The sequence below is a fragment of the Pseudorca crassidens genome, chromosome 15 (assembly GCF_039906515.1).
Source record: "Pseudorca crassidens isolate mPseCra1 chromosome 15, mPseCra1.hap1, whole genome shotgun sequence".
Lineage (NCBI taxonomy): Eukaryota > Metazoa > Chordata > Mammalia > Artiodactyla > Delphinidae > Pseudorca > Pseudorca crassidens.
The window spans coordinates 73,974,327-74,000,150 of record NC_090310.1 but is presented as its reverse complement, the minus strand read 5'-3'; the positions used below and the strand labels follow the sequence as shown (position 1 = coordinate 74,000,150).

The 25,824-nt window shown below is 38.4% G+C and overlaps 1 protein-coding gene across 2 annotated transcripts in view; it reads right to left on the bottom strand.

Moving 5' to 3' along the window:
* The window catches only part of STK4 (serine/threonine kinase 4), a 94,811-nt gene that overhangs the window by 56,662 nt on the left and 12,325 nt on the right, over nt 1-25,824 (bottom strand). For both annotated transcript variants that reach the window (XM_067708242.1, XM_067708241.1), the window contains exons 3-9: nt 21,765-21,893; nt 19,323-19,437; nt 15,460-15,624; nt 11,626-11,793; nt 9,334-9,471; nt 6,722-6,850; nt 5,818-6,004 (exon numbers count right to left, since the gene is read on the bottom strand). In XM_067708242.1, the coding sequence (XP_067564343.1) occupies nt 5,818-6,004; nt 6,722-6,850; nt 9,334-9,471; nt 11,626-11,793; nt 15,460-15,624; nt 19,323-19,437; nt 21,765-21,781 (919 nt within the window). In that variant the 5' untranslated portion in view covers nt 21,782-21,893. The remainder of the gene's footprint in view (nt 1-5,817; nt 6,005-6,721; nt 6,851-9,333; nt 9,472-11,625; nt 11,794-15,459; nt 15,625-19,322; nt 19,438-21,764; nt 21,894-25,824) is intronic.

The following is a 25,824-nucleotide window of genomic DNA, read 5'->3' as shown; positions in this document are numbered from 1 at the left end:
TCTATGGTCCTAATGCAAAAAAACCCAGTGACACAGACAAACAGGAGAAGCCTTCCAAAATCCCCAAACTGATAGCTTATCCAGGCACGGGTTTTCAAAGTAGTGTGGACAATGGTTTACCTCTATGGTTCTGACAGGTATTCTTGGGGTCTCTCATAAAGCAATCAAATCACACCCCACTCTAACCCTCCCTCCAACCGCAATCTGATTCTTTATGGTAGATTCAGATATACACAACCAAAACATACTCCCTCAGATGTAACAAAATCATCAGAGGCAGGTTCCCTTTGAAAACCTTGTGCCCTTTGTGTCTGGAAATCCTGGGCAGACACAGAGCGAGGCTAGGTACTCAAACAACCAGCAAGGGACACTGCAAGCTGAGACTTGCCATCAGATGTCCTTGTAACATGAGCCTTGGTCCTGTCCCTTAACAACTTAATAAAGGGGCTCTGCTGAGGAGCAGGATAATATAATGGTTAAGAGCATGAGCTTTGAAATCAAACGTATTTGGCTTAAGGTCTTGGCTCTTCTGTTACTCACTATGTAATCACGAGCAAGTTACTTAGTCTCTTTGCAATTCAGTTTCTGCTTCTGTAAGAGGCCGGGGGCGGGCTATGAAAACACCACACATCACGGTTGTAATGATTAAAATATATGAAATGCTTATAAAGGATTAAGCACTGTACCTGGTAGATATTAAGTGCCTAATCATTAATGATTATTATTAACGTTATAATGTCTATCTTCTTGGGTATAATAAATAATTTATATATAAAAACAATTGTTTGACATGTACACACTGCTATATTTAAAATGGATAACCAACAAGGACCTACTGTATAGCACAGGGAACTCCGCTCAATATTATGTAACAACCTAAATGGGAAGAGAATTCAAAAAAGAATAGATACATATATACGTTAAAAAAAAAAAAGAAAAAAACACAACTGTTTCTTAAAAAGAAAAAAAAAGGTATCTTTGGAGTCCCCTCAAAAGCCAGCACCAGTCTTACCATGAATTTTCATGGGTTTTATATTATGGATCTAATGCCCATTAACATAAGGGTAGGCTTCCAGAACAAATCAGAAGTTCAGTAGAATGAAAAGACCATAGACTTTGGAGTTCTTTGAATTCCCAGCTCCCGCGTTTACTAGCCATGTGACCATAGCAAATGTTAGCCACCGAAAAAATCGCAATGTCTGGGTCAAACAGCTGATTAGACATGGCTCAAAAAGGAATTATAGAATTAGAAGATGAATCCAGGGCTAACACCCAGAAAGTGGCACAGAGAGATTTTAAAAAATGGAAAATATAAAGGAGAAATTGCTGTAAAGGGAAGAAACTAAGGATACTGACAGCTGCTACTAATCGTTGTGGAAGGTAAACTGGTACAAACCTTCTGGAGGACAATATGGCAATATCTGCACGTTAACTTGTTCAAACATTTCTGGAAATTTTTCCTAGGAAACATTAAAAGGAAGGCAAAATTTGTATGTAGGATGTTCCCTGCAGAGTTATTTGTACTAGTGAAAAACTGGAAACAACCAAAATGCCCAGCAATGGGTAAATGATCAAAAAACACTGTTAAGTGTGATAAATATAAAAAGGACTATGCAACAACATGAAAAATGTATATGCTTATTCAGAAGAAATTAATCAGAAATTAGAATATCTAAGCAAATTATTACCATATAGGAACTATACAGGCATATGGTCAAGAAAAGGAGTTCTTTGCTGGAGTGAGAGGACTTAGGGGTGAACTACTTTCTTTTGTAACAGTGCACTAATACTGTTGTAATACTGTTGGTATAAATAATTTTTAATACAGTAAATGAGAACAGAGGCATTTGAAATATCTAACTTTTCTAAGGTACTAGGTGAAACCCTATTCATTTTCACAAATTTTAACCTGTAGAAACTTCAGTTCTATATTAGTCATGAGTTATATCATTTTTATAAACAATTAGAGCTACAAGGGACAAGGAAAATAAAGAAAATTAATAACTCTTTATTTTTATTGATTAAGGCTCTGAGGCCCATATAAGGAAAGAAATTGTCCAATGTAACACAGATAGTTATTATCTAAGCCAAGCTCGGTCAGATAGTCTCCTTTAAATGTTTAGAAATCAATATGAAGAAGTGGTCTAATGTCTGAGACCTGCTTTAAATTAATTCAGTTTGTTATTCTCTTTGGTGGAGAGCTGAAATATGATGGGCAGTGAGTTATTTTTGAAACTGGTTACATGTCAATAGGGGTCATGATATTATTCTGTGTAACTGTATATATTTTCATCTTCCATAATGAAAAGCTTCAATAGCTCCTAAAATAATGAGTAAAGATCTCAGAATTAAGTGGCGAATCTATCTAACTTGTGACTCAAAACTGAATTACAAGACCTGAAACAGATTGTGAACTAAGTTTACTTAACGTCACTTAGCTGTGACTGTTGAGGTTTTTAAATGGGTTTTTCCCTCATGACTATAATAAAAGATTCATGTTTCTCATTAGACATGCTAAAACTATCCAAGCTCAGAAACTGAACAAACAACCCACTGAATTAATGAGCACTTAAAATACGAAAATTACATTTGGAACAAAATTAATTCTTTAAATTTAAAAAGGTGGATTTCCCATAACACGTACATGCACAACACATGTTAATGGGTCAGTCTAGTTATGTTACACAGGGATTACAATCATCTGCATAATTAAAGCCCTTAAAACAAGCAGAAGATATAGCATTCCGAGTCAACAAAAAGAAGTCAGCAGCTCACTGCTGCAAAACAAAACTTCCTAACAAATCACACGGGCTAGCTACTTAAAAGAGCAAAAGAAAAAATAAATTTAGTACGTATCATTCACTCGATAATTTATGTAACACCAAATCTTGAGTCCAGGGAATGAAACATACTGTAAGAACACATTTTCGATAAGGATTTAAAGAGAGACTAACAGGTAGTGACAATGTTTTAATAAACTCTTTGTAAATATCCATTTTTAAGGCCATAGAAAACAGTGCAAGGAGGAAGAAGGGAGAAAAAAAGGATTCTTAAGGCAATGCAGAATTCAAAGTCCTAATTTACAGGATACACTATGATATCGGCAGTATTTCTGGTGGGATTTTTTTCTCTGATAATAACTCTAGAAAATAATTTGGAAAATAAATAAAATTTAAAATACCTATAATCCCATTATCTACTTTTAATATTTGGTTTATTTTCCTCTGGCCTTTTGATTGGTTTTTTCAGTCTTTTTTCTATGTACATATTAACATGTTAATTTATCTTTTTACTTTTGTAAAGCTAGAATATAATTTCTCTATATCTTCAATTATTTTCTTGGGCCAAATTCCTAGAAGTGGAATTTACTGAGTGAAAGGCTTGAATTTTTTAAACTCTTGATATGCACTACATTCCGGAAAAGTTAGATCTATTTACACATCCATCAGTAGTATTACTACTCTTTCACCATTTGTATAATTCTGACCTGAAGCCAAACACAGATGATGAGCCTTGGCCCCAAAATAGAAAAAAGAAAACAAGAAAACCTTTTCCCTTCAAAAACAAAGGGTTGGTTATAAATACACAGACCTGGAAGGTGAAAATTCAAGAGGGCTGCCTGAGATCTAAAGCCCTGGAACCGTGTGTTCTAGCCGCAATAAACCAGCTGCAGTTGCCCTGAACTCACTGCCACTTGGACTTTGTGGACACGGCTCCCTCTGCTGGAACATCTCCACCCACCCTACTCACTGCCAACCTTCCTGCCTTTTTCCTCCAGAACTTTGTCAGTAATCCCCAGCCTAAATTAAATACTCTTCCACTCTGCTTCGCCAACACCCTCAGATTACCTCTGTTTTAAAGCCCATTTCATATGCTGAAGTGTAATTAAATGGTCTGTCCCACAGACTAGACAGTGACTTCTTTCAGGGCAAGGACTGTTTCTTCATTCCCTGCTGTATCCTCAGCATCTAGCAAAGTACCTGGGATACTGAAGAGAAATTTATTGAATGAATTAATCAATCACAAAGCAGTTGGTCTAAGGCAGTGGTTAGAGAACTTTTTCTGTCTGTAAAGGATCAGACAGTAAACTTTTCAGGCTTTGGGGGCCACATGGTCTCAGTCACGACTGCTCAGCTCTGCCTTTGTAGTGCAAAAGCAGTCATAGACAATAGCAAATGAATGGACATGGCTGTGTTCCAATAAAACTTTATTGCTAAAACCAGGTGTCAGGCCAGATTTGGCCTGTGGACCATAGTTTGCCAATCAGTCCCTGGTTTCGAGGAAGAAACTCTAAATTTTAAAAAAAGGAAGGAAAATATTACTTATATGTGGAATCTAAAAAAGTGGTACAAATGAACTTATTTACCAAACAGAAATAGTCACAGATATAGAAAACAAACTTTTGGTTACCAAGGGGGAAAGGAGAGGGGAGGGATAAATTGGGAGATTGGGATTGACATATACATACTACAATATATAAAATAGATAACTAATAAGGATCTACTGTATAGCCCAGGGAACTCTTCTCAATACTCCGTAATGACCTATACAGGAAAAGAATCTAAAAAAGCGTGGTTATAAGTATATTGTATAAGTGATTCACAGCAGAAATTAACACAACATTGTAAATCAACTACATGCCAATAAAAATTAATTAAAAATAAAGTAAAAGAAAAAAGGAAAGAAAAAAAAAGATGATGAGAAGATCATAGAGACTTAATGCTTTAAACCTACACAAAGCTCAGGCTAAATTGTACGTTTAGAACCCAATTATTATTACCACTTTGTACTCCCAAATTCCTTTTCTCCATGGCTTGGTCTGTAATGCACAGAGTAAAGGGAAAGGAAACAACTGAAGGGAGAGGAAAGGATGGCCCTCTTCAATGGGAACTGAGCACAGGTGTTAGGCCTCAGTCACAGGCCAAGTAAAAATGATCAGCAGCATAAGAAAAGCAGCAGAGATGGGCTTACACTAGAAGGGACTGGATAGGACTCTTCAGTTTGTACATTCATCCTTAACAGACTGACTGAGAATTGGTAAGTCTGGTTTAGACACACAGAGTACCGTGAAAACAGACTGAAGATAACATGTATGATAAATAGCTCAGAATTTCACTACACTTTGAATTATGCATCAAAACAACGTATGTGCTACGTAGAAGTAAAACGTATAATAATGAAAGCACAAAGGAGAGGAGGGAGAAGCAAAAGAAGATATGCAAATGACCAAGAAATACATGAAAATATGCTCAAAAGCATTAGTCATTAGGAAAATGTAACTTAAAACCACTATGAAATACCACTACACACCTACTAGGTCGTCTACATTTACAAAGCCTGCCCATACCAAGTGCTGGCCCAGATGTAGAACCATTGGAACCATCATACATTGATCTGGGCAATATAAATTAAACAGTCACGTAATCACCTAAATCAGTAACAATCAGTATAAATTAAACAAAAATAAAATAAACAATCACTTTGGAAAAAAGAAACAAAAAACAAATGTATGTGCTCACCTCCACAGATCAAGGAAAAGAAGGAAAAAGTGACAACATTCAACGAGAGAACGGCCGTTCAGGTTTGAAAGTCAATCCCTTCTTGTTGTTTATGCTTTCCTGCCTCTGATTCCACATGCCAGCTTCCTCCCTCCCCGAACCGTCCACTGCTGCCCCAACCCTCCAACACTCTTACTCCTTTGACTGTGACAACAGACGGGAGCTTCAAGACTGAGTCCATGTGGACCATGAGAATCTGCTCTCTCTGGAAATGTGCGTGGTCTGCCTGCGAAGTTAGTCTGTTTAATCAGAGCCTTACTTTTCATAGTGCCTTCCTCTTCCTCCTCCTCTGAGTTGATCACCATGGTGCCCAGCTGAGATGGCAATGTGTCATCATGTTCGATCATAGTATTGGCCCCGTCACTCATGGTGCTGGCTACTCGGACGGTGCCCATCTCGTCCCCCGCTGCTCGGACCATTGTGCCAGAATCCATTTCATCCTCCTCCTGGAAAAGGACGAAATCTCAAATGAGGGCGAATTTGATCAAAAGATTGAGTTTTCTGTATGCATAGCTGATTCACTTTGTTGTGGAGCGGAAGCTGACACACCATTTGAAGCAATTATACGCCAATAAAAAAAAAAAAGATTGAGTTTTCTGAATTACTCTTACTATCTTGGTGCAAATATTTCTGGATTTGATGCTTACCTGGGTTCTAAACCCAACTCTCTAGAACCGAGAGCACTCTTTTTTAATTGAACTATAATTGATGCACAATATTATATATGTTACAGGTGTAAAAGACATTGGGTCACGATTTTTAAAGGTTATACCCCATTGACAGTGCTCTTATTCAACCAAAGAAGATCACACACATGTAAAGTCTACATATTTAGTATGGATCCTAGACTCCCCAAAAGGGCCTGGGAAAATCCAGTCTCAGACCTGAGCATTCTCTTTCCCGAATAAAAAGTTAAACTGAAGAAAAGATAAGGAGGCAAGAGAATAAAATGTGGAAGTGTCTGAGGAAGCACTGGGAGACGAACAGACACAGACCCAGCAAGCCTCTAGCAAGCCCTGGTCCCAGGCAGGACACGGTCAGCAAGAAGAGCCTCCAGTTCCAGGTGGAACCCACATCTCCAACTCATCTTACCTGGCTGGCAATCATGAAATAACAAGCACTGACGCCCGAGGCCCACCACAACGCCTGCCACTGCCACTCACTGAGTTTTCTTCATCGTCCTGGTCCACCTCCCGCTGCTGGGCTTCCTGGCGTTTCAGCTTCACGTCCATGGCTTCGTTAATTAAATCCCGCAGTATGGACACTCCTTTGGCACTCTTGACAAATGGGTGCTTAGCAAGAAAGTTGAAGACGGTTTATATGGCACCAGTGCCAAAACACTGCCTGGCACACTGTAGGCACTTGACAATCTTTGTTGAATCAATCAGTGAATCTAATCTTTCTCTTTATGCTTCGGACTACAGCTAACCCACACTTGCTTTATAATGGTGAGCAGGTGCATGCAGGCTTGGCCCACCTTTTCTGGCTTGGCTGGAATGTTTCCTCCATTTCTCTCTACCAACTCTGGAGATTCTCAACAGGCTGGCATTGCCCCCTAGAGGAAGTTCTGTAAACATCTTGGGAGCTTGTTGCTACAATGTTTAGAGAACACAAACTACATGGGACATAGGAAAGGGGGCAGAGACACAAGTAATCCCGTAACATGTGGAACAGTCTTATACAACAACGAACCACAGCAAATTCTCCATATCTTTAAAATGTCTCAGAGTACATATACACTTTGATAAATAATGCCTACGAACTTCTTTACGAGATAAGCAAAAAGTCTAGTAATTTGGGAGGTGATTCTGGAGAGGGGGCTTAAGCGGAATAAAGACATTGTTCAGAAATCACTGAATAGTTTACTCCTCCTGCTTGTTCTTTCTATTCAATGTCCTATAGCATTTCCAACTATGTATTTAGGTAAAAAGGATTTTAGTGCCGAAGTGTAGTTACTACAGAAATACTAAAACTGGTCACTAATATGTAACAGATGTAGGCCCCAATATTATTCAATCTGCAAAGATACTTGAAACACAGGGATATTGCTGACTTTCCTTCACAGAAATAGTTTAAAGTTTTTAATGTTAATACCATCTTATATTTTTGTTGTCTGCCTTTGTAACACAGTAAGAAATCTATACTGTGAAAGTTACATGTGGAAATTCTTTTTTTTTGCGGGGGGGGGGAGCATTGCCTATTGTTTTCCAAACTTATTCTGACATTGCCCTCAGTGTTTATCTGTAATCCATTCTCTGTTCCCCAGCACCCACCAGAGGATATGGGCTCCAAGGTCTTTGCAAGGACCCTAGAAGCGGACAGTATACCTCAACGTGTGTTACGATCGAAATACAGAAGATATCTTGTCCATAAAACTGCATCAGTACCCCATCCAGGCAGGAAAAGAATTTGCCACTACTCTTGGAAATAAGACCCAGCTTATTTGCAAGAATATCGTATTTCCTTGTTCTCTCCACTGGGCAAGTCTATAAGATCATTTCCCTCCTCTTATATATAAATGAGTCTGCCCTGTTATTACTTAACATTAGATTTCTGTTAGTGTCCATACACTCATTTTCCTGTGTTTCTTGAATGGAATGGTTTCTGTTCTTCTTACTGCTCTTAAATCTAAACTCATTCATGATGCTAGATACAGTTGTCTCCTTACTTCATTATGTCTATAACTTGAAAAGCTGGAGCATTTCTATATTGACATTTGTATTATTATAAATTATTATTCTTATATTTCTCCATCATAGCACCAACATTACCCTGATCCTTTTTAAACTTTGGGCATAAACAGACTTTAGCATCTATGAGTTTCATTCCAAAAGGACTATAAATGTTATATAAATGTTAAAAAAAATATGCATTGGTTATAAAAAGGGGGCATTGGATCTGACATGACTGAAAACCATTGGCCTAGCTCAGTAATAATAGCAGGTATTTGTCAAATCCATTATATACTACCTTTAATATGTGTAAAGCATTGTTCAAAGTCATACACATTATATCACTTAATCTTCACAACCAACTATGGGGCAGGTACTTGATCTCCACTGTATAGATAAGAAAACTAAAGTAACAGAGAGGTTATGTTACTTGCCCAAGGTCACAGAGCTAGCAAACAGGGAGCTATGATTCAAACCCCAGGACAGGCTCCAGAATCCAAGCTCCTAACTATTAAGCACACTGCCTGCCAAACCCCACCCATCCTTCAAGGCCCAAGCACACAGGTTACCTCCTCCAGGAAAGCCGTCCTGGTATCTTTAGTCCAAAGTGGCCTCTTTCCACCCTGAGCTACAACAGCACCTACCATTGATCCCAGTTCTCTGTCAGAACTGGGTATCTTTAATGGAACTCCTGCTTTGGGATCAAAAAGACTTAGGTTCTAATCCTGGCTTCGCTGTTTACCAGCTAAGTGGCTCTAAATGAGTTAACTCTCTAAATCTTCATTTTCTCACCTATAAAAGTAAATTAATACCCCTCTCTCACAGGGTGTATGTGATGATTAAATGGCACAACATGCAAAGTATCTAGCACACAGTAGGTGCTCAATAAATGTCAGTTCCTGTTCTCTAATCCCATAGAGCCCTGTATTTTCTTATTATCTTGTTCAATGATTTAACTTTATCCTCTATGTCTTTTCTAAGCAGTTACATTCAAAGGGAATATTTTATACCTCTTTACCATCTCCATGTAGGTGGGTTAACAGCATCTTTTGGTCAGCCTGTGAATGAAACAGGAAGAGGCAGCACCCCAGGGTGATTCATACCTGTAGGAGTTGAGTGGCCGTGGCTCTCTGCTCAGGGCTCTTTATGAGACACTGCTTCACAAAATCCATGAAGCTATCTGACCACAATTCTGGCTTTCGGAATGTGGGAGGTGGGTTGGTAGGAATCATGAAGATTGCCTAGTTTAAAAAAAAAAAAATTGGCAAAATAAAAGTGATGCTCCAATAAAAATATGACTGGAAATACATTTGGAGTTTGATAAAATATTTTTCTCTTCTCCACTAAAGCACATCCAAATTACAACAAAAATCCAGGTATCTCAAAGTAGATCACTATAACAAATATAATAATAGTGAAAATGTTTGAAATATTGTGAGAATTACCAAAATGTGACACAGAGACACAAAGTGAGCAAATGCTGTTGGAAAAATGGCGCTGATAGGGACTTCCCTGGTGTCCCTCACATGCCGCAACTAAGACCCAACTCAGCCAAACAAATTAATTAATTTTTAAAAACAGTCTTTAAAAAAAAAGAAAAAGAAAAATGGCACTGATAGACTTTCTTAAAACAGGGTTGCCACAAACCTTCAATTTGTCAAAAACTCAATACAGTGAAGCACAATTAAATGAGGTATGTCTGTATTATTTATTGAGTTTCCAATAAAAGAGGTACAGTTTTTTAAAAACATAAAACTCTTGGGGCTTCCCTGGCGGCGCAGTGGTTGAGAGTTTGCCTGCCAATGCAGGGGACACGGGTTCGAGCCCTGGTCTGGGAGGATCCCACATGCCACAGAGCAACTAAGCCCATGCGCCACAACTACTGAGCCTGCGCTCTAGGGGCCTGTGCTCCGCAACAAGAGAGGCCACGATAGTGAGAGGCCCGCACACCGCGATGAAGAGTGGCTCCCGCTCGCCGCAATTAGAGAAAGCCCTCGCACAGAAACGAAGACCCAACACAGCAAAAAATAAATTAATTAATTAATTAAAAACAAACAAAAACCCATAAAACTCTTTGCAATAATCAGCTTAAATTATATTCTTTAAATCTAAAAATATAACGAGTAAATCTTCCCACCCTTCTCCACTTCTGCCCCCCCAAAAAGACAGGAGCTTATCTTTGGGCACATGAATACTTTTTTAAAAACTGGGGGCTTCCCTGGTAGCGCCGTGGTTAAGAATCCACCTGCCAATGCAGGGGACACGGGTTCGAGCCCTGGTCCAGGAAGAGCCCACATGCCATGGAGCAACTAAGCCCACGCGCCACAACTACTGAGCCTGTGCTCTACAGCCCGCGAGCCACAACTAATGAGCACACGTGCCACAACTACTGAAGCCCACGTGCCTAGAGCCTGTGCTCCACAACAAGAGAAGCCACTGCAATGAGAAGCCCGCGCACCGCAACAAAGAGTAGCCCCCACTCGCTGCAACTAGAGAAAGCCCGTGCGCAGCAACAAAGACCCAACGCAGCCAAAAATAAATAAATAAATAAAACAAATTTAAATAAATAAATAACTGTTAAGTCTATTAATAGAAGGACTATTTAATCAGAAGAGAGGAGGGGCTGAGTTGGACGGTATGGAGAAGACTACGGAGCCGCTGAAGAAGGTAGGGTCAAAGTATTGTAACAGTGCTATCATGAGGGGTTCTAGGGGTGGGGAAAGCCTGGAAACTGCTTAGCGTAGCTACACTGAAGGAGTTTCAATGGAGACTGAACCTACGGGCCCTTCATACTCTACAAGTGGATGGAAGTTGGAGAGTACAGAGCCTCCAGAACTTACACATGTAAATACCTATAAGGGCCAGGCAGGAAAAAGACAACAAATGAATCAGACTGGGTGTCAGGGACCTAAGTTTAAAAAAATAGTCCACTTTCCTCTTAATACTACTATAAAAAACATTAGAGAAAACACTGCAGTAAGTGATACTTGGCGAATAGGGAATCGTGGAGACTGATAAAGTGGAAAGACCATGCCCCGTATAAAGGAGAGGACTGCTGCTCAGCTCCAGTTAGTGTTGTTATGTTAAACTGTGAGCACCTGAACTATTAAAAACATATACACTGCACAAGTCAACCACGCATGTCCTGGCCCACGTCCTACCAGAGGGCTACTAATACACAACCTCTAGAATGGAGAGGGGTGGATTACACTTGACTTCATTAGTGACTACAACTAGTGGAAGTGTATCATCACCTGGAGTCTAGACTGACACTTATCAATTATTTACAATTAATTCATTTATTGTTTGGTACCCAACCAAGTAAGTCATTTAACTAAGTTTCTAATGATCACCGGTAACCAACCACCCCACTGGTTTTCTGTCCATTTCCTTACCCTCATAGGATGGATATCGGCATATGGGGGCTTTCCTTCAGCCATTTCTATGGCTGTTATTCCCAACGACCAGATGTCTGCCACACAGTTGTACCCAATTTCCTGAATCACTTCTGGAGCCATCCAAAATGGTGTTCCTATCACTGTATTTCGCTTGGCCATGGTATCCTAAAATAGAAAGGAGAGAGATCAACACTAAGCAATAAAACTGTTGAGAAAAAGAGTCCCTTCCAGCAATAAGAAATGTCTTAGACTTGAAATACATACACAAACCATACTCAAGCATGATTGATCAAGTCACAAAAGAAATTCAAATGACATAGAAACATAAAAGATTCTCAATCAATTATTAAAACACAAAAAATAATCAGTCGAGCTTCCCTGGTGGTGCAGTGGTTGAGAATCTGCCTGCTAATGCAGGGGACACGGGTTTGAGCCCTGGTCTGGGAAGATCCCACATGCCGCAGAGCAACTAGGCCCGTGAGCCACAACTACTGAGCCTGCGTGTATGGAGCCTGTGCTCCGCAACAAGAGAGGCCGCGATAGTGAGAGGCCCGCACGCCGCGATGAAGAGTGGCCCCCACTTGCCACAACTAGAGAAAGCCCTTGCACAGAAACGAAGACCCAACACAGCCAAAAATTAATTAATTAATTAATTAATTAATTTAAAAAATAATAATCAATCAATTAATGAAACACTAAAATGAGATTGATTACTATTAACTATTGCTGATAATAGCATAGATTAAAATACAGGCACTAAAATACAATGTTATAGGAGCATAAACTGATACAATGTTTTAGTATGCAACTTGGCAATATTTATTAACTTTATATGTCCATATCCTTTGATTCAAATCTATTTCTAGAAATGTATCCTATATGTAAGATACATGCACAAGTACTGTAGAAATATTTGTAATAGAAGGAGGAGAAAAAAGAAAAGGAAACAACACAACCTACTTCCAACTAAAGGAAGTAAGTTAAATATAATACATATCCATACAATGGAAAAAAAGGACCTAGATACACTTTTCTGACATGGAAAAAATGTAGAAGACACATTGTGAAGCAAAAAACTTATGTTCAAAATTATATATAATACAGCCTTGTCTTTGTAAAAGAAAAACAATGATCAAAACAACAATAAAACAACAACCAATAATAATAAACATTGTTGTTATATGGATAGAAAAAAAAATCTCCAAGTAATATACACCAAACTATTAACAAGAGTCATATCTAGAAGACAGAATTACAAAAGACTTTTACTTTCCATCCCGTATACTTTTGTAACACTCAGCTGGATTATGTGAGTGTATATTACATGTGCAATCAGGAAATTTTAAAAAGAGAAAATTTAAAAAAGAGAAAATATGTGTGTACATATAGTACAAATATGATTTTCTGTTTTATAATATATATATTTTATATAACATTACACTGTATATATATAGTCTTACTTTGGGGCTTAAATAATATATGAATATAGTACACATGGGCAAATAACTACTTGCATACTTTCCCAGAATAGCATGGCCCTAATGAAAGAGAACCTTTCTAGAATTCCTGTGTTTTAGGAAGAGAAGGATTTTAAACAGAACTAAATAGACAACAGGACTTCCCATCATCATCACCCATGTTCCTTCTAAAATGTCTATCACTTAAGTTAGGTTATGCCAGTCAGGAGCAAACAACAGGTAATATTTTTAAATTGATCTCACTTTGTCAGTCCTACGTAAAAAATTAACAAAGGAACTAACTTACTGATTAAGTCATTTCCTTTGCTCTGAAACTTCAAATTTGCACCATTCAAGTGGTGACAGTCAATGTTGTTGTCAAGGTTTATTTCCAATTAGAAATGGATATCTGGATAATTAAACGTTTTTTGAACATTAAGAGTAATAAGTAGATACTAACCTAACTAGATCCGTATTACAAAGTTGTATTAGTATAGCAGCATAGCAATGGAAAATATTAAGTCCAGAAACAGATTTGGTATACAAACACACACACCCCCCTATATGTATATAAATGTATAATTTGAAGATATGATTAAAACGTCATTTTTAAATCAGCAATCAAAGGATAGATTATGGGGGGGAAAAAGCACTGGGCAACTGTCTATTCATTTGTAAGATTCTACACTTAAATTCCTACCTTATGCTTTCACCAAAGTAAGTTCAAATAGGATGAAAATTTAAATACAAAGAACAAAATCCAAAAAGTACTAAAGGAAAGTATAGATGAATAGCTATACAATGTTGAAGCAGAAAAGGACTTTTAAAGCATAACATCATGAAGATGGCAATATTTTCCAAATTGATTTATGATTCAACACAACCTCTACACAATTCAATTCAATCCCAACCAAAATCTCAATGACGTCCCACTGTTTGTGCTTTTACTGTCATATCCAAAAAATCACTGCCAAGACCAATGCCAAGGAGCATTTTCCCTATGCTTTCTTCTAGGAGTTTTTGCGTTTCAGGCCTCATATTTAGGTTTTTAATCCATTTTGAGTTAATTTTTGTGAGTGGTGTAAGAAAGGGGTCCAGTTTCATTCTTTTGCATATGAATATCTAGGTTTCCCAAGATCATTTATTGGAGAGACCATCTTTTCCCACTGAGCATTCTTGGCTCCGTTATCAAATATTAGTTGACTGTATAAACATGAGTTTATTTCTGGGCTCTCGATTCTGTTTCATTGGTCTATGTGTCTATTTTTATGCCAATACCATACTGTTTTGATTACTTTAGCTTTGTAATAGAGTTTGCAATCAAAAAGTGTGAAACCTCCAGCTTTGTTCTCCTTTCTCAGGACTGCTTTGGCTATTTGGGGACTTTTGTGGTTCCATATGAATTTTAAGATTGTTATTTTCTATTTCTGTGGAAAAAGTCTCAGTTACTAAATGCAATTGATATTTTAAATTAAAGTATCTTATACACAGCACCAGATTTTTTTTTCAATTTGGTTTCCTTATTAAGATTGTAATTTAGATAATACTGTTTAGTACTGTTTACTTATGTGCTAACAACAAAATCTTTGGAAGGCCCCACAAATCACAGTATGGAATAAGTTCCTGAGTTTTTTTTAAATATCAAAGCAATTTTTGTGCTGTTGCAATACCTATGAAACTCCCTAACATGTTCCAGGCAGATTTAAAATTTTTAAAAATAAAACCTGTACATAATACCAGCTCTAAACAAACAAACTATATATGTATATATTTTTCTACTACCCAAGAAAAATGACAGATAACATTGTTGCAAATTTTAGTATATATCTGTCCAGAACTCCTTCTATTTTTCTACACATATTTCACATATATTATCTGATTTTACAAAATCAGATAATTTTAGACTTCCTGTTTTAAAGCAAGGTTTATTTCATTGCCATGCACTACTGAGGTAGGAGGAAAATCAAGAGTCTGTATTTTGGAACCAAATGAGGAGAGTGTTTTCAGTAAAGCCAACTGCTACCTGGAGGCTGAATGAGATGACATTCTGTCTTATTGAAGGAAAGCTATTTAGATTTAATTCTTCTTCCTTTTATAAATATGATGATGTAGCCCAGTAGAATTTAAACTTCTACTCCATTATTTCCTGTTTTTGTTTTTATCTTTATCAAAGCTAAACAAAGATAAACTATGGACCTGAAGTCCAGGAAAGGATCTAAAATAACCTACCAGCTCCTTTGTAACCTATTGGTACATTTTAAAATTTTTTACAATTCAATTACATCAAATATTATATTTTTAAATAAATAAATAAAAGGAACTGCTTCTCAAGAAAGACCTGGAAGTTACCTACACAAGTAACATTTTTACTTACTGTAAGCTGACCTGCTACCCCAAAATCTGCAAGTTTGGCATGACCTTCTGTATTTAGCAAAATATTTCCTGCCTTGATATCTCGGTGTATTTTTCTCATAAAATGAAGGTATTCCAGTCCCTTAAGTGTTGACTGTAATATTGTAGCTATTTCATCTTCTGTTAACTGAAAAAAGAATGAGAAGTTAAAATTCTATTAGTTTACATCAGCACATTTGAAAAAGGAAAAAAAAAAATAAGACCCAAACTCCTTTCCTAGAATATACAATCTTATTCAACGTGTGAACAGCATTTGACAGCTTATAATACCATCGCTATGCTGGCCACTCCCAAAGTTTTATTTCCAGCCCAGATCTCTCCCCAAATATCAGATTCATATATTTGCCCACACTACACCTCCAAATGAATACCTAACAAGCATCATAAGCATAACATGTCAAAATCAAATTCTTTATTTTTACCACCACCCTATCCCTTTCTTTACCACCCACTCACCTACTCTACTCTTCCCATGGTCATCTCTCTCTCAGTAAAAGGCAATTTCATTCTTCCAGTTGCTCTGGCCAAAAACCTTGAGGTCATCCTTGGCTCTTCTCTATCTTCAAAATATATGCAACTATATCCTCTGTAATCACCCAGATCCAAGCCACCATAATGCCCTGCCAGAACTATTCTAATAATCTCCTAACTGGTCTCGTTGCTTCTGCCCTTGACCCTTTACATTGTATTTTCCACACAGCAGCCATAATGAACCGTTTAAAATATAAGCCATATCTGCTCAAAATCGTCCAGTGCCTTTCTAAGTCACTCAGAATTAAAGCCAGTCCTCACCAAGGTCTTACCTTATCTGGCTCCCAGCTACCTTCATCTTCTATCACCTTCTACTTTGCTCATCCTGTTTCAGCCACATAGGCTACCCCGCTATTCCTTGAACACTCTAAACACACTACCACTTCTGGGCCTTTTTATCTGTTCTCTCTGCTTGCAGTGCCCTTCAACTAGATTTCTGGATGAGTTGGTCCCTTACTTCACTGTCTCTGCCCAAATGTCACCTCATCAGAAAATCAGAGAGGCCTTTGCTAGCTCCATCCATTCCTAGACCATTCTCTATCCCCTTATCCTACTTATTGGTCGTTGCAGCATTATTACCACCTGACATACTATACATTATCTGTATACCTATTTATGTGACATCTTCCCTATTAGAAACATAAGCTCCATTTTAAAATGTCTTTGATTTGCTTACTATTGAATCCCTAGCACCAAGAAAGCCACCTAGCACACCGTAGGTCCTGAAAAAATATTTGCTGAATGATGATGAGTAAACGTAAGCAAGAATGCGGGAGACTAACAGAATATCTGATTGGTGCAATGCTGACTTTGTGCTGATCCAACCCCAGTCCTAAACAAACCCAATCAACAGACTCTCAATCAGTCCCCTTCTGACGAACAACTCATATTTAGAAGGGAATATGCTGCGGTGCAAAAAGTATGCAATTTGGGATTAGAAAGACCTAGTTTTTACTCTTGGCTCTACTTTCTAGTTGTGTGACTTCAGCAAGTTATCTAATGTCTCTTAGTCTCAGTTGCTCCACCTATAAAATAGGCGAATCACCTTTCTTCAAGATCGTCATGAAAATCAAATGATATAGTAAGGCATGTAAGAAACCATGTTGTTTAATAACTATTACAGAATCAATCAGACAATCACCAAATATTTAATAAGCATCTATTACGAGCAAGGCACTATGCTAATAATATTAAAAATAACTAAAAAATATTAAGCATTTCATCTATGCTACGCACTACTTTTATAATCTCACTTAATCCTTATAAAAATCGAATGAGGGGCTTCCCCGGTGGTGCAGTGGTTGAGAATCCGCCTGCCAATGCAGGGGACACGGGTTCGATCCCTGGTCTGGGAAGATCCCACATACCGCGGAGCAACTAAGCTCGTGTGCCACAACTACTGAGCCTGTGCTCTACAGCCCGTGAGCCACAACTACTGAGCCCGTGTACTGCAACTACTGAAGCCCGCGCACCTAGAGTCCGTGCTCCACAATGAGAGAAGCCACTGCAATGAGAAGCCTGTGCACCGCAATGAAGAGTAGCCCCTGCTCGCCGCAACTAGAGAAAGCCCACGTGCAGCAACAAAGACCCAACACAGCCAAAAATAAATAAATACAAATTAAAAAAAAAATCGAATGAGGTAGGTACTATTATTATCATCACCGTTTCATAGATAATGAAGGTGAAGCACAGACAAGTAATTTGTGCCAAAGGTCACAGAGCTAATAAATGACAGAGGTTTCATTAAAATCCAAGCAAACACTTTTGGCACAGTGGCAAGCAAGAGTTTAGGGTACCTTCTGTGGCCAAAGAACAAAGTTCATGACTTACTAACTCTTTATTCTAACCAGCTGAGTTAATCAGTTAAGGTAGCGCTGCCCAACAGAAATATAACGTGAGTCGTACACTAATGCATATATGTGGAACCTAGAAAAATGGTACAGATAAACCGGTCTGCAGGGCAGAAATAGATACTCAGATGTAGAGAACAAACCAAGGGGGGAAAGTGGTGGTGGTGTGATGAATGGGGAGATTGGGATTGACATGTACACACTAATATGTGTAAAATAGATAACTAATAAGAACCTGCTGTATAAAAAATAAATTAAATTAAAAAAACAAAAACACCCAACCTAACTTTTTGGCCAACCCAGTAGGACCTTGTTGTTTATAGAAGTTATCTTTTATATCAGATGGCTCACTCACTTGCTTAGAACCCAGCAACTGTTTCCTATTGTACATGGAAAAAAATCAAACTCATTATCACCGCCAATAATACACAACATAATCTAGCCCTGCCCCCCTGCCTCACCTCACCTCCTACAGCTTCCCCCTTACCTATTCCTCTCTAGTCATGTAGTGGCCTTCTCTCCAGCACTCAAACATGCCAAATTCATTCTACCTAGAATGTTCTTTAGAACTCATGGCTCCTTCTTGTCATTCACGTTTTACTTCAAATGTCGCCTCCCCGAGTGACAATTAAATGTTTCTCAACCATCTCCTCGCAAGTAGCCCACCAGGCACCCACTATCACTTTATTGTCACTCCCTGTCTTCACAGCAGTTCTCTCTATCTGGTATTTATTCTCTGGTTACCACTAATTTGCTTTTTGTTGCCTTACTAGAAAATGCACTACCACGAGAGCACGGTCCTTGTCTTATTTACTACTGGATCCCGAAGGCCTAGACCAGTGTTCTAGAAATACTTACTGAACGAATAAACAAGGAGTTTAAGCAACTGAACCCAAACTAGAACCCATGACTCCTAGCTTTTCTCTCAGCAATCACAGTAACAGCAAATCATCTTTCACAGAGAGTTTTCTCTGACTAGGAAGCTAATCTGTGAACACGCTGGGTAGAAGGAGAAAACCCAACCAAATTTAAACACTCAGAACTCATTGCTTAACCAAGATTTGATTGTCATTTTTGTCCCCAGTTAGAAATAAGCAAAGCACTTCACTGGACTGGGTTGGTTGGTATCAAAATTGCCACATTTAAGCGACATCAAAAAGCAGAGGCGGGGGCTTCCCTGGTGGCGCAGTGGTTGAGAGTCTGCCTGCCGATGCAGGGCACACGGGTTCGTGCCCCGGTCCGGGAAGATCCCACATGCCGCGGAGTGGCTGGGCCTGTGAGCCATGGCCGCTGAGCCTGCGCTCCGCAACGGGAGAGGCCACAACAGTGAGAGGCCCGCGTACCGCAAAAAAAAAACAAAAACAAAAACAAACAAACAAAAAAGCAGAGGGGGAAAGAACCATGGAAAGGGGGAAATACCTACTATTCCAGAAGGTGAACTTACCGTTTTATTTCGTAATCGAATGATATCAGACACAGAACCAGCCCCACAGTACTCCATCACAATCCACAAGTCTGTGTTCTTAAAGTAACTGCCATAGTATTTGACTACGTGAGGGCTAGAGAGAGACAATGAGTTAGTGGAGCAGCCTTCAAACATCCCGATGAATTCATGATGTTAAATACATGAAAATTAATTTCTCAGCTCAAGAGGTCAATTATTCATATTTAAGGTTAAAACACGCACCCTCTTGATGAGAATGTAAAACAGTACAGATTTCTGGAGGGCAATAATAGCAGTGCAAAAATTGTGTGGGTCCCAACCCAGCATTTGTAAGTCTGCAATTCATCCTAAGAATTACAGATATTCAAAAAGAGATAGGTAACATCACAGTACTGTCTATAAAAGTGAAAATTCAGATACCATCTAAATGTCTGACATTAGGGAGTTTCTTTAAGAAATAATGATATATCCGTTTAATGCAACAACCATGAATCCATGGAAAACGTTATAGAAGAATACTTGATAATACGAGACGACACTCTGTTTACCAAAAAACAAACAAACAAAAACGCAGGTTACATAATAGCAAGCACGGTGAAACTCCAAAAAGAGATATGGAAGGATATGTACACCAATAGTATTTAACAACGATTCTCTCTCCAAAGAGAAAAGTGGTTTCCTTTCTTTTTTTATTTGCGTTTTTCCAAGAAGTCACATATACTTTGTAACAAGGAAAAAAATAAAATCATACTACAATCTATTGTAAAGGAAAAATATTCAGAATCAGACTTGAAAGTTTGGGTCTTGAAGACAGATTTCAGAAAAATGTCAAAATCCCTTTAAAATGAAATAATTTGTCCTCTGAAGCTACCAGCTTTAGCTAGATCATTATCAGGGCTAAATAATATTGCATAACATAGTAACGGAAGATGCTAAAACCAACTCAGCTGCATTAACTCTCAAAATTTCAAACGCCCCTTCATCCTTGGGAAACATGCCAATGACAAGGACAGCAGGGAAAAAAATATACACATACACAAAATGAATATTAATGAAGAAATGGATGAATAAACCTCTTAAGATACAGATCACTACACCTGCTCTCCCTTCCCTGAATTTCTATAGTATTTAATGCCTCTACAAGGCAATTACTGTCAGGTACACTGCTGGAGTATGTCCTATACAATCTTGTATTGTCGACTAGATTCTCCTGTTCATCTATAAGCCTGTCCTGTCCAATTAAAGTCTATAAACTCTAAGAGGGTCAGCACTCTGCCCTGTATCTCTTTGTATTTCTTAGCACAGAGTAGGCTCTTTGAAATCCCTCATCTTTAATTAGACACATTTGCACACCCTGTTTGGAACACAGCTCTTACACAATCTATCAAAAGTGGCAAAGTTCCAATTTGCCCACTGGAAAGAGCTCCTGTAATATATCTTATGCAAGAGGCAAAGAAAAACTGCTACCTTACTCTGGTCCCTCCAATCAAGAAATAGGAGGGTTTTAGCCAGTACAAAGTAACCACAAAAGTATAAAGAAAAAAAGAAAGGGAGGGAGGGAGAAGAGAAGTGATTGCATTCACAAGTCTACAAGACTTAAGGGCTCCTGGGCAAAATGCCTAGCAAGTAGCCCCACCTGCCTTAAGGTACAAGCTTTACAAACAGGAGGTACTGAGTTGATCTGCGGACCAAAAGAGCTTCAGAAAGATGAAGGCAGCCTCGAGCTGCAAGACTTTCTCATTCTCCTTTCAACTCCCTAGAGCTGCCACTGCCCTTCAGTTTGTGTTTCTCGCCAATCGAAACTGAGGAAGCCTGCTCCACCACAGTGACCTCCCATGTTGTCATGGAGCTTCAGGGCAAACCACGTGCTTTTCTGCGGTCACCTGCTGGCCCAACTTCCTGCTTGCAGCATTTGACAAATCTTAGTTCCTCAAAAATAAAATACTTAACTACTCTCAGCTGGAACCATTTCTTAAAATTGTGAAGGAAGGAACAGAACAGTAATACATAAATAAGTATTCTCTTTTTATAGGTCCATTTGCTATTCTAAGGTTTCTGGAGCGAAAACCATTTGAATTCTCTCTTCTTAGCTGTCTCTGTAGAAATGTTTTCTCAATAGGAAGTAAGAGAGATCATTATCAAAAAAAAAAAAGGCTAGCCACCACCACCTTCTGCCTCTTTGCCTCTTCTTCCTAGTTTTGAAAAGGGCTAAACTGAAACAAAACAAAACAATGCAAAAACAGAAACTCTGAAAGTTTAGCTGCTGAAACACAGAAACTTTTTCATCATTTTTTTTTCTGAAAAGAACATTCGTAGTGATTCCACTAAACTCTTCCGTTTGCAAAATATCTAAGTAAATGCAATTCTAGGCGTCAAACTCTAAATATAATCACAGTATATTCGAAACCATGTTATCTCCAAAATAACACCAGATGCCTTTACCTGTCACATTGCTGCATTATAGAGATTTCTTTGATTATCTCCTGCAGGTCTGACTCCACAGGAACTTGCTTAATAGCAACAATCTGACCTGTCTCTTTATGAATAGCTTTGTACACGCTGCCATAGGACCTATAATTGGGGGAAGGAGAACATTTACAAAGTCAAAGCAAGCCAAGAGATAAAAAGTGGTAAAACACAAGCAACTCCCCATTCTAATTTATATCCCTACATGCCCAAGACATATATACTTAGCTACACCTGCAAAATTGAGACAGCTAAAGTACTTCAGGGAAAAACTGTCCTTAAGAGAACTTACCACAAAATGGCATCTTAGAAACTTCACATTTAAATTTTACTGAATGTATTAGTAGGAAATAACAGTGATAGAGTAGCTACCATGTCTGATGTCTGCTAGAAATTGCATCATCTGAGGTTCATCCTTACAAAAAAGGGGGTCATGAAGGGGTCATCATCCCTATTTTACAGGCAAATGTGAAAAGGCTCAGAGAGGTTACATGACTTGCCCAAGGTCACATAAGTGATAAATAGGTGGTCATTCCAGGATATGAATCCAGGTCTGTCAGAATACAAAGCCTAGATTCTTTCCACATCTGTACTGGGGTACAAAAATGGGGGTCTTGGTTTTCTTGCACTCATTCTAGTACCATGAGGTCTTTTAGTTCTTTCTCCTCCTATTTGCAATAATACTTAAAACATTAAGGAAACTAAAAATGTAAGCCTCTTAAATGCTAGTATCAGGTGAACAGAGCACATACAAATTCTTTTTGCCTTTTGCTCTATCTTCCCTTACGAGTTTATTATCAAGATAAATAAAAGGTTATGTAGCTATTCAATTTGGGGGCTAAAAGAACAGTAGATTTAGAATCTAAAGACCCAGGATTGGAGTCCTACCGCCACTAGATATCAGCTCTCATTTACAGACATATTATTAACCTTGTGCCTCAATTTTCTCATCTATAAAATGACAATACTACTACGAGACAATTGTGATGGTTAAATGAGATATCATCTTGCATAGATTACATTTTCACTGCAATTCTGGATGGCTGTCAGGGAAATAATGAGTAAATTGTCTTTCATATTTCCCAAACACACCTGTTTCTTCATACTGTCTTCGTGAAAAAAAAGATCATAACAGTGCCACCTAATACATCAAAGTAGCTGAGTGCTCTAGCTAACAAAATGACGCTCAAGGATTGTTTCAATGTGAAAGTCACAGAAAACTTTTTTAAAAAATCTATGTAGAGCACACACAAAAAATTTCCATTCCATCAGAATCCCTTATATTGGCAAAGCTAGTATAATGATACTTAAGTGTTACCTAAAACATTTTTTTTTGCCAGGGAAAGGCAACTGCTGACCATGTGTGGAAGATCCAACCACTGACCCTTCTTCCTTGATACGATAACGCCCTGACTTGTGAGGGTGGCAAATGCTTGGTCCCTGGGGCTAAAGCATGGTGGTACAAGCCAGTTGCAGGATTTCTATCCCCTTCTGCCAGTGACTGAACTAGTAGTAAGCATATGACCTAGTTCCAGCCAATGAAATTTAAGGGGAATTCTTCTGAAGGGTCTCTAGGAAAAACTTTCCTCCCTGGTAACAGAGAAGCAAACAAGGTGGCCCATTTTCACCTGCCACTTCCTTTCCTGCTTTGGTTACTGTCACGTGAGGCATGATGCTTGAAACTAACATGGCCATCTTGAGACTATGAGAATTACACAAATGCTAAACCATTATCAAGCCAGTTAGCCATTCTGGAATCTTTCACCCCCAGATTTTTTGCTACTTAGTTATTAAAGCTCTTATTGGTTAGCCACTGTTAGTTGGGTGTTCTGTAACTTCATCCAAAGTTATTCTTGATACCCTAGGTCCCATACATGTGAAAAGGTCTTTATTTCACCCTCATTCTGGAACGAGTTTTTCTGGATATAGAATTCTTTGACAATAGCTTTCCCTCAGCTCGTTTACTGTAGTTTTTCATCTTCTATTGCTGTAAAGAAGTCAGTTGTCATCAGGTTATCATTTTTCATGGGTAATCTCTCTTTCTGTAGCTTTCCAGATTTCTCTTTATCCTTAACATTCTGTAATTTTACTATAACTAGAAGTTGATTTATTTGGCACTCCATAAGCTTCTTCAATCTGAAGGCTTTATTCAAGTCTGGAAAATTCTTAGTATTATCTCTTTATTTCTTCTCTATTACTTCTAATCTCCTTCTAGAGTTCCTATTGGACCTATATTGGACCTCCTCAATCCATGCTGTCTTCCTAGTTTCCAACACTATATTTTTGTCCTGCATTTTGTGATCAGTCTCACTTCTAGCTTTCAATTCACAAATTCTCTCTTCAGCTTGTCTAGTTGACTGTTTATCCAATTTATTGGGCTCTAGAACTTCAATTATTGTAGTTTTCATTGTCAAGATTTCCAACTTTTTCTTTTTCATGGGGTTGTTCATGTTAATAATTTCGTGTTCTCCTTTTAAGGATGTTATTCCCTCCTTTTACCTTTTTGAAAATCGTAAACAAACGTTAAATCCTGTTTCAGATGGCTCCATTATTTCTATTTCCTCGGGTGGGAGTTCTCCCACTTGTTAGGTCTGTTGATTATCTCACGGCACTGGATTTCCTTGTATGGGTTTCCTTTTATTTTGAATGATTCTTCTCTACACAGTGCTCACTGTCATGAGTGTTTCATGATGTCAGGATGGTTTCATGGTTCCCCTAGCTCAGTCATCTAGGCTGTACAATTTAAACCAGGTCTTGCACTAGGATTTAGGGGGTTTGCCCCTCAAGACACCATACCTGAATACAGTCCAGGCCCAGTTCCTATAGTCAGACCAGTCCCTCTGCTTTTCCCCCAGGCCACAGGCAAATGATACCACAACTTCATACGGGAAGCCCATCCACAATCTCCCGACAAGGACAAGGCACGCTTTACTCTCCTCTTACGACGACAGCTATCTTCTCTACCCCTGGTCTATAGCTGGCTATGTACCCTTATATTAAAAAAATTTTTTTTCATTTATTATTCTTATGTATTTGAAATGGAGAGGTTCCTACGTGCACTTACTCAGCAGTCTTGATCAGAACACCCTCCACCCTCACTATGCTATCTGGACAGCCAAGAAAACTCCAAGAGCTCATAGGTACGATTAAGATTCATGATTCCACAGATCACACTTACAGTACAGAGGATTTAGAAGGCTTTAGCAGTCATGCTTCCTTATAGGCAAGTCCCTTAAGACCTAATTCCCTACAACAAAAACTACAGTGATTCAATGAATTTTAACTGGCAGAGAACAAAGATGGTGGGGATGGAAGTGCTTCCCACAAGTTATGCAAGGCAAGGGTCAATGCAGAAACATAGAAATTATACAGTATTTGAGGCCAAATTAACCAGGCAAAAGTCTTAATACCACTCACTAGCTATGAAACCATGGGCAAGATGTTTTTGTTATTATCCTATGATTAAAAACTTAAATGAGTCAATGTGTAAAACTTTAAGTATAAGAGGAAAAAAAAAGGCACTAGGCTCTAATTCAAAACACTTTCCAAGTGCTGTCCATCCATCCTGGTCTGGAGCTTTGGCTCTGCTCTGCCACAGATCCACATGATTTCCTCAAAATGCAGAATAGCTGCAGCCTTGGGAATCCGATACAATCTTTTAGCCAGAGCTCATTTCACAAGCCCCATGTCAGTGAGAGTTCACAATCCATTCATTTTCCAGAACTACTTAGGGATGGCATGGCCATTTGTGTTTAGGAAGGAAGCACAGTTTGGGTTTTCCTTTGGGATTTTGCTCATTAAATGAAGCTTGTTCAGGCTCATTCAGTCGGGATGACAGAAATCCAAGCACTTGTGGTATCATTTAAAAAGACAATATGAGGATAACATGGGAAGATCTGAAGTTTTAATTGTTTTCTCTCTGGTGATGTCTTTACAGGGAAATTTCCAAGGTCCTTAATGAAGACATCCATAGATCTAAAACATAATTTAAAATAATCATAATTAGCTTAGTTTCTCCTTATTTTACATTCCTGAT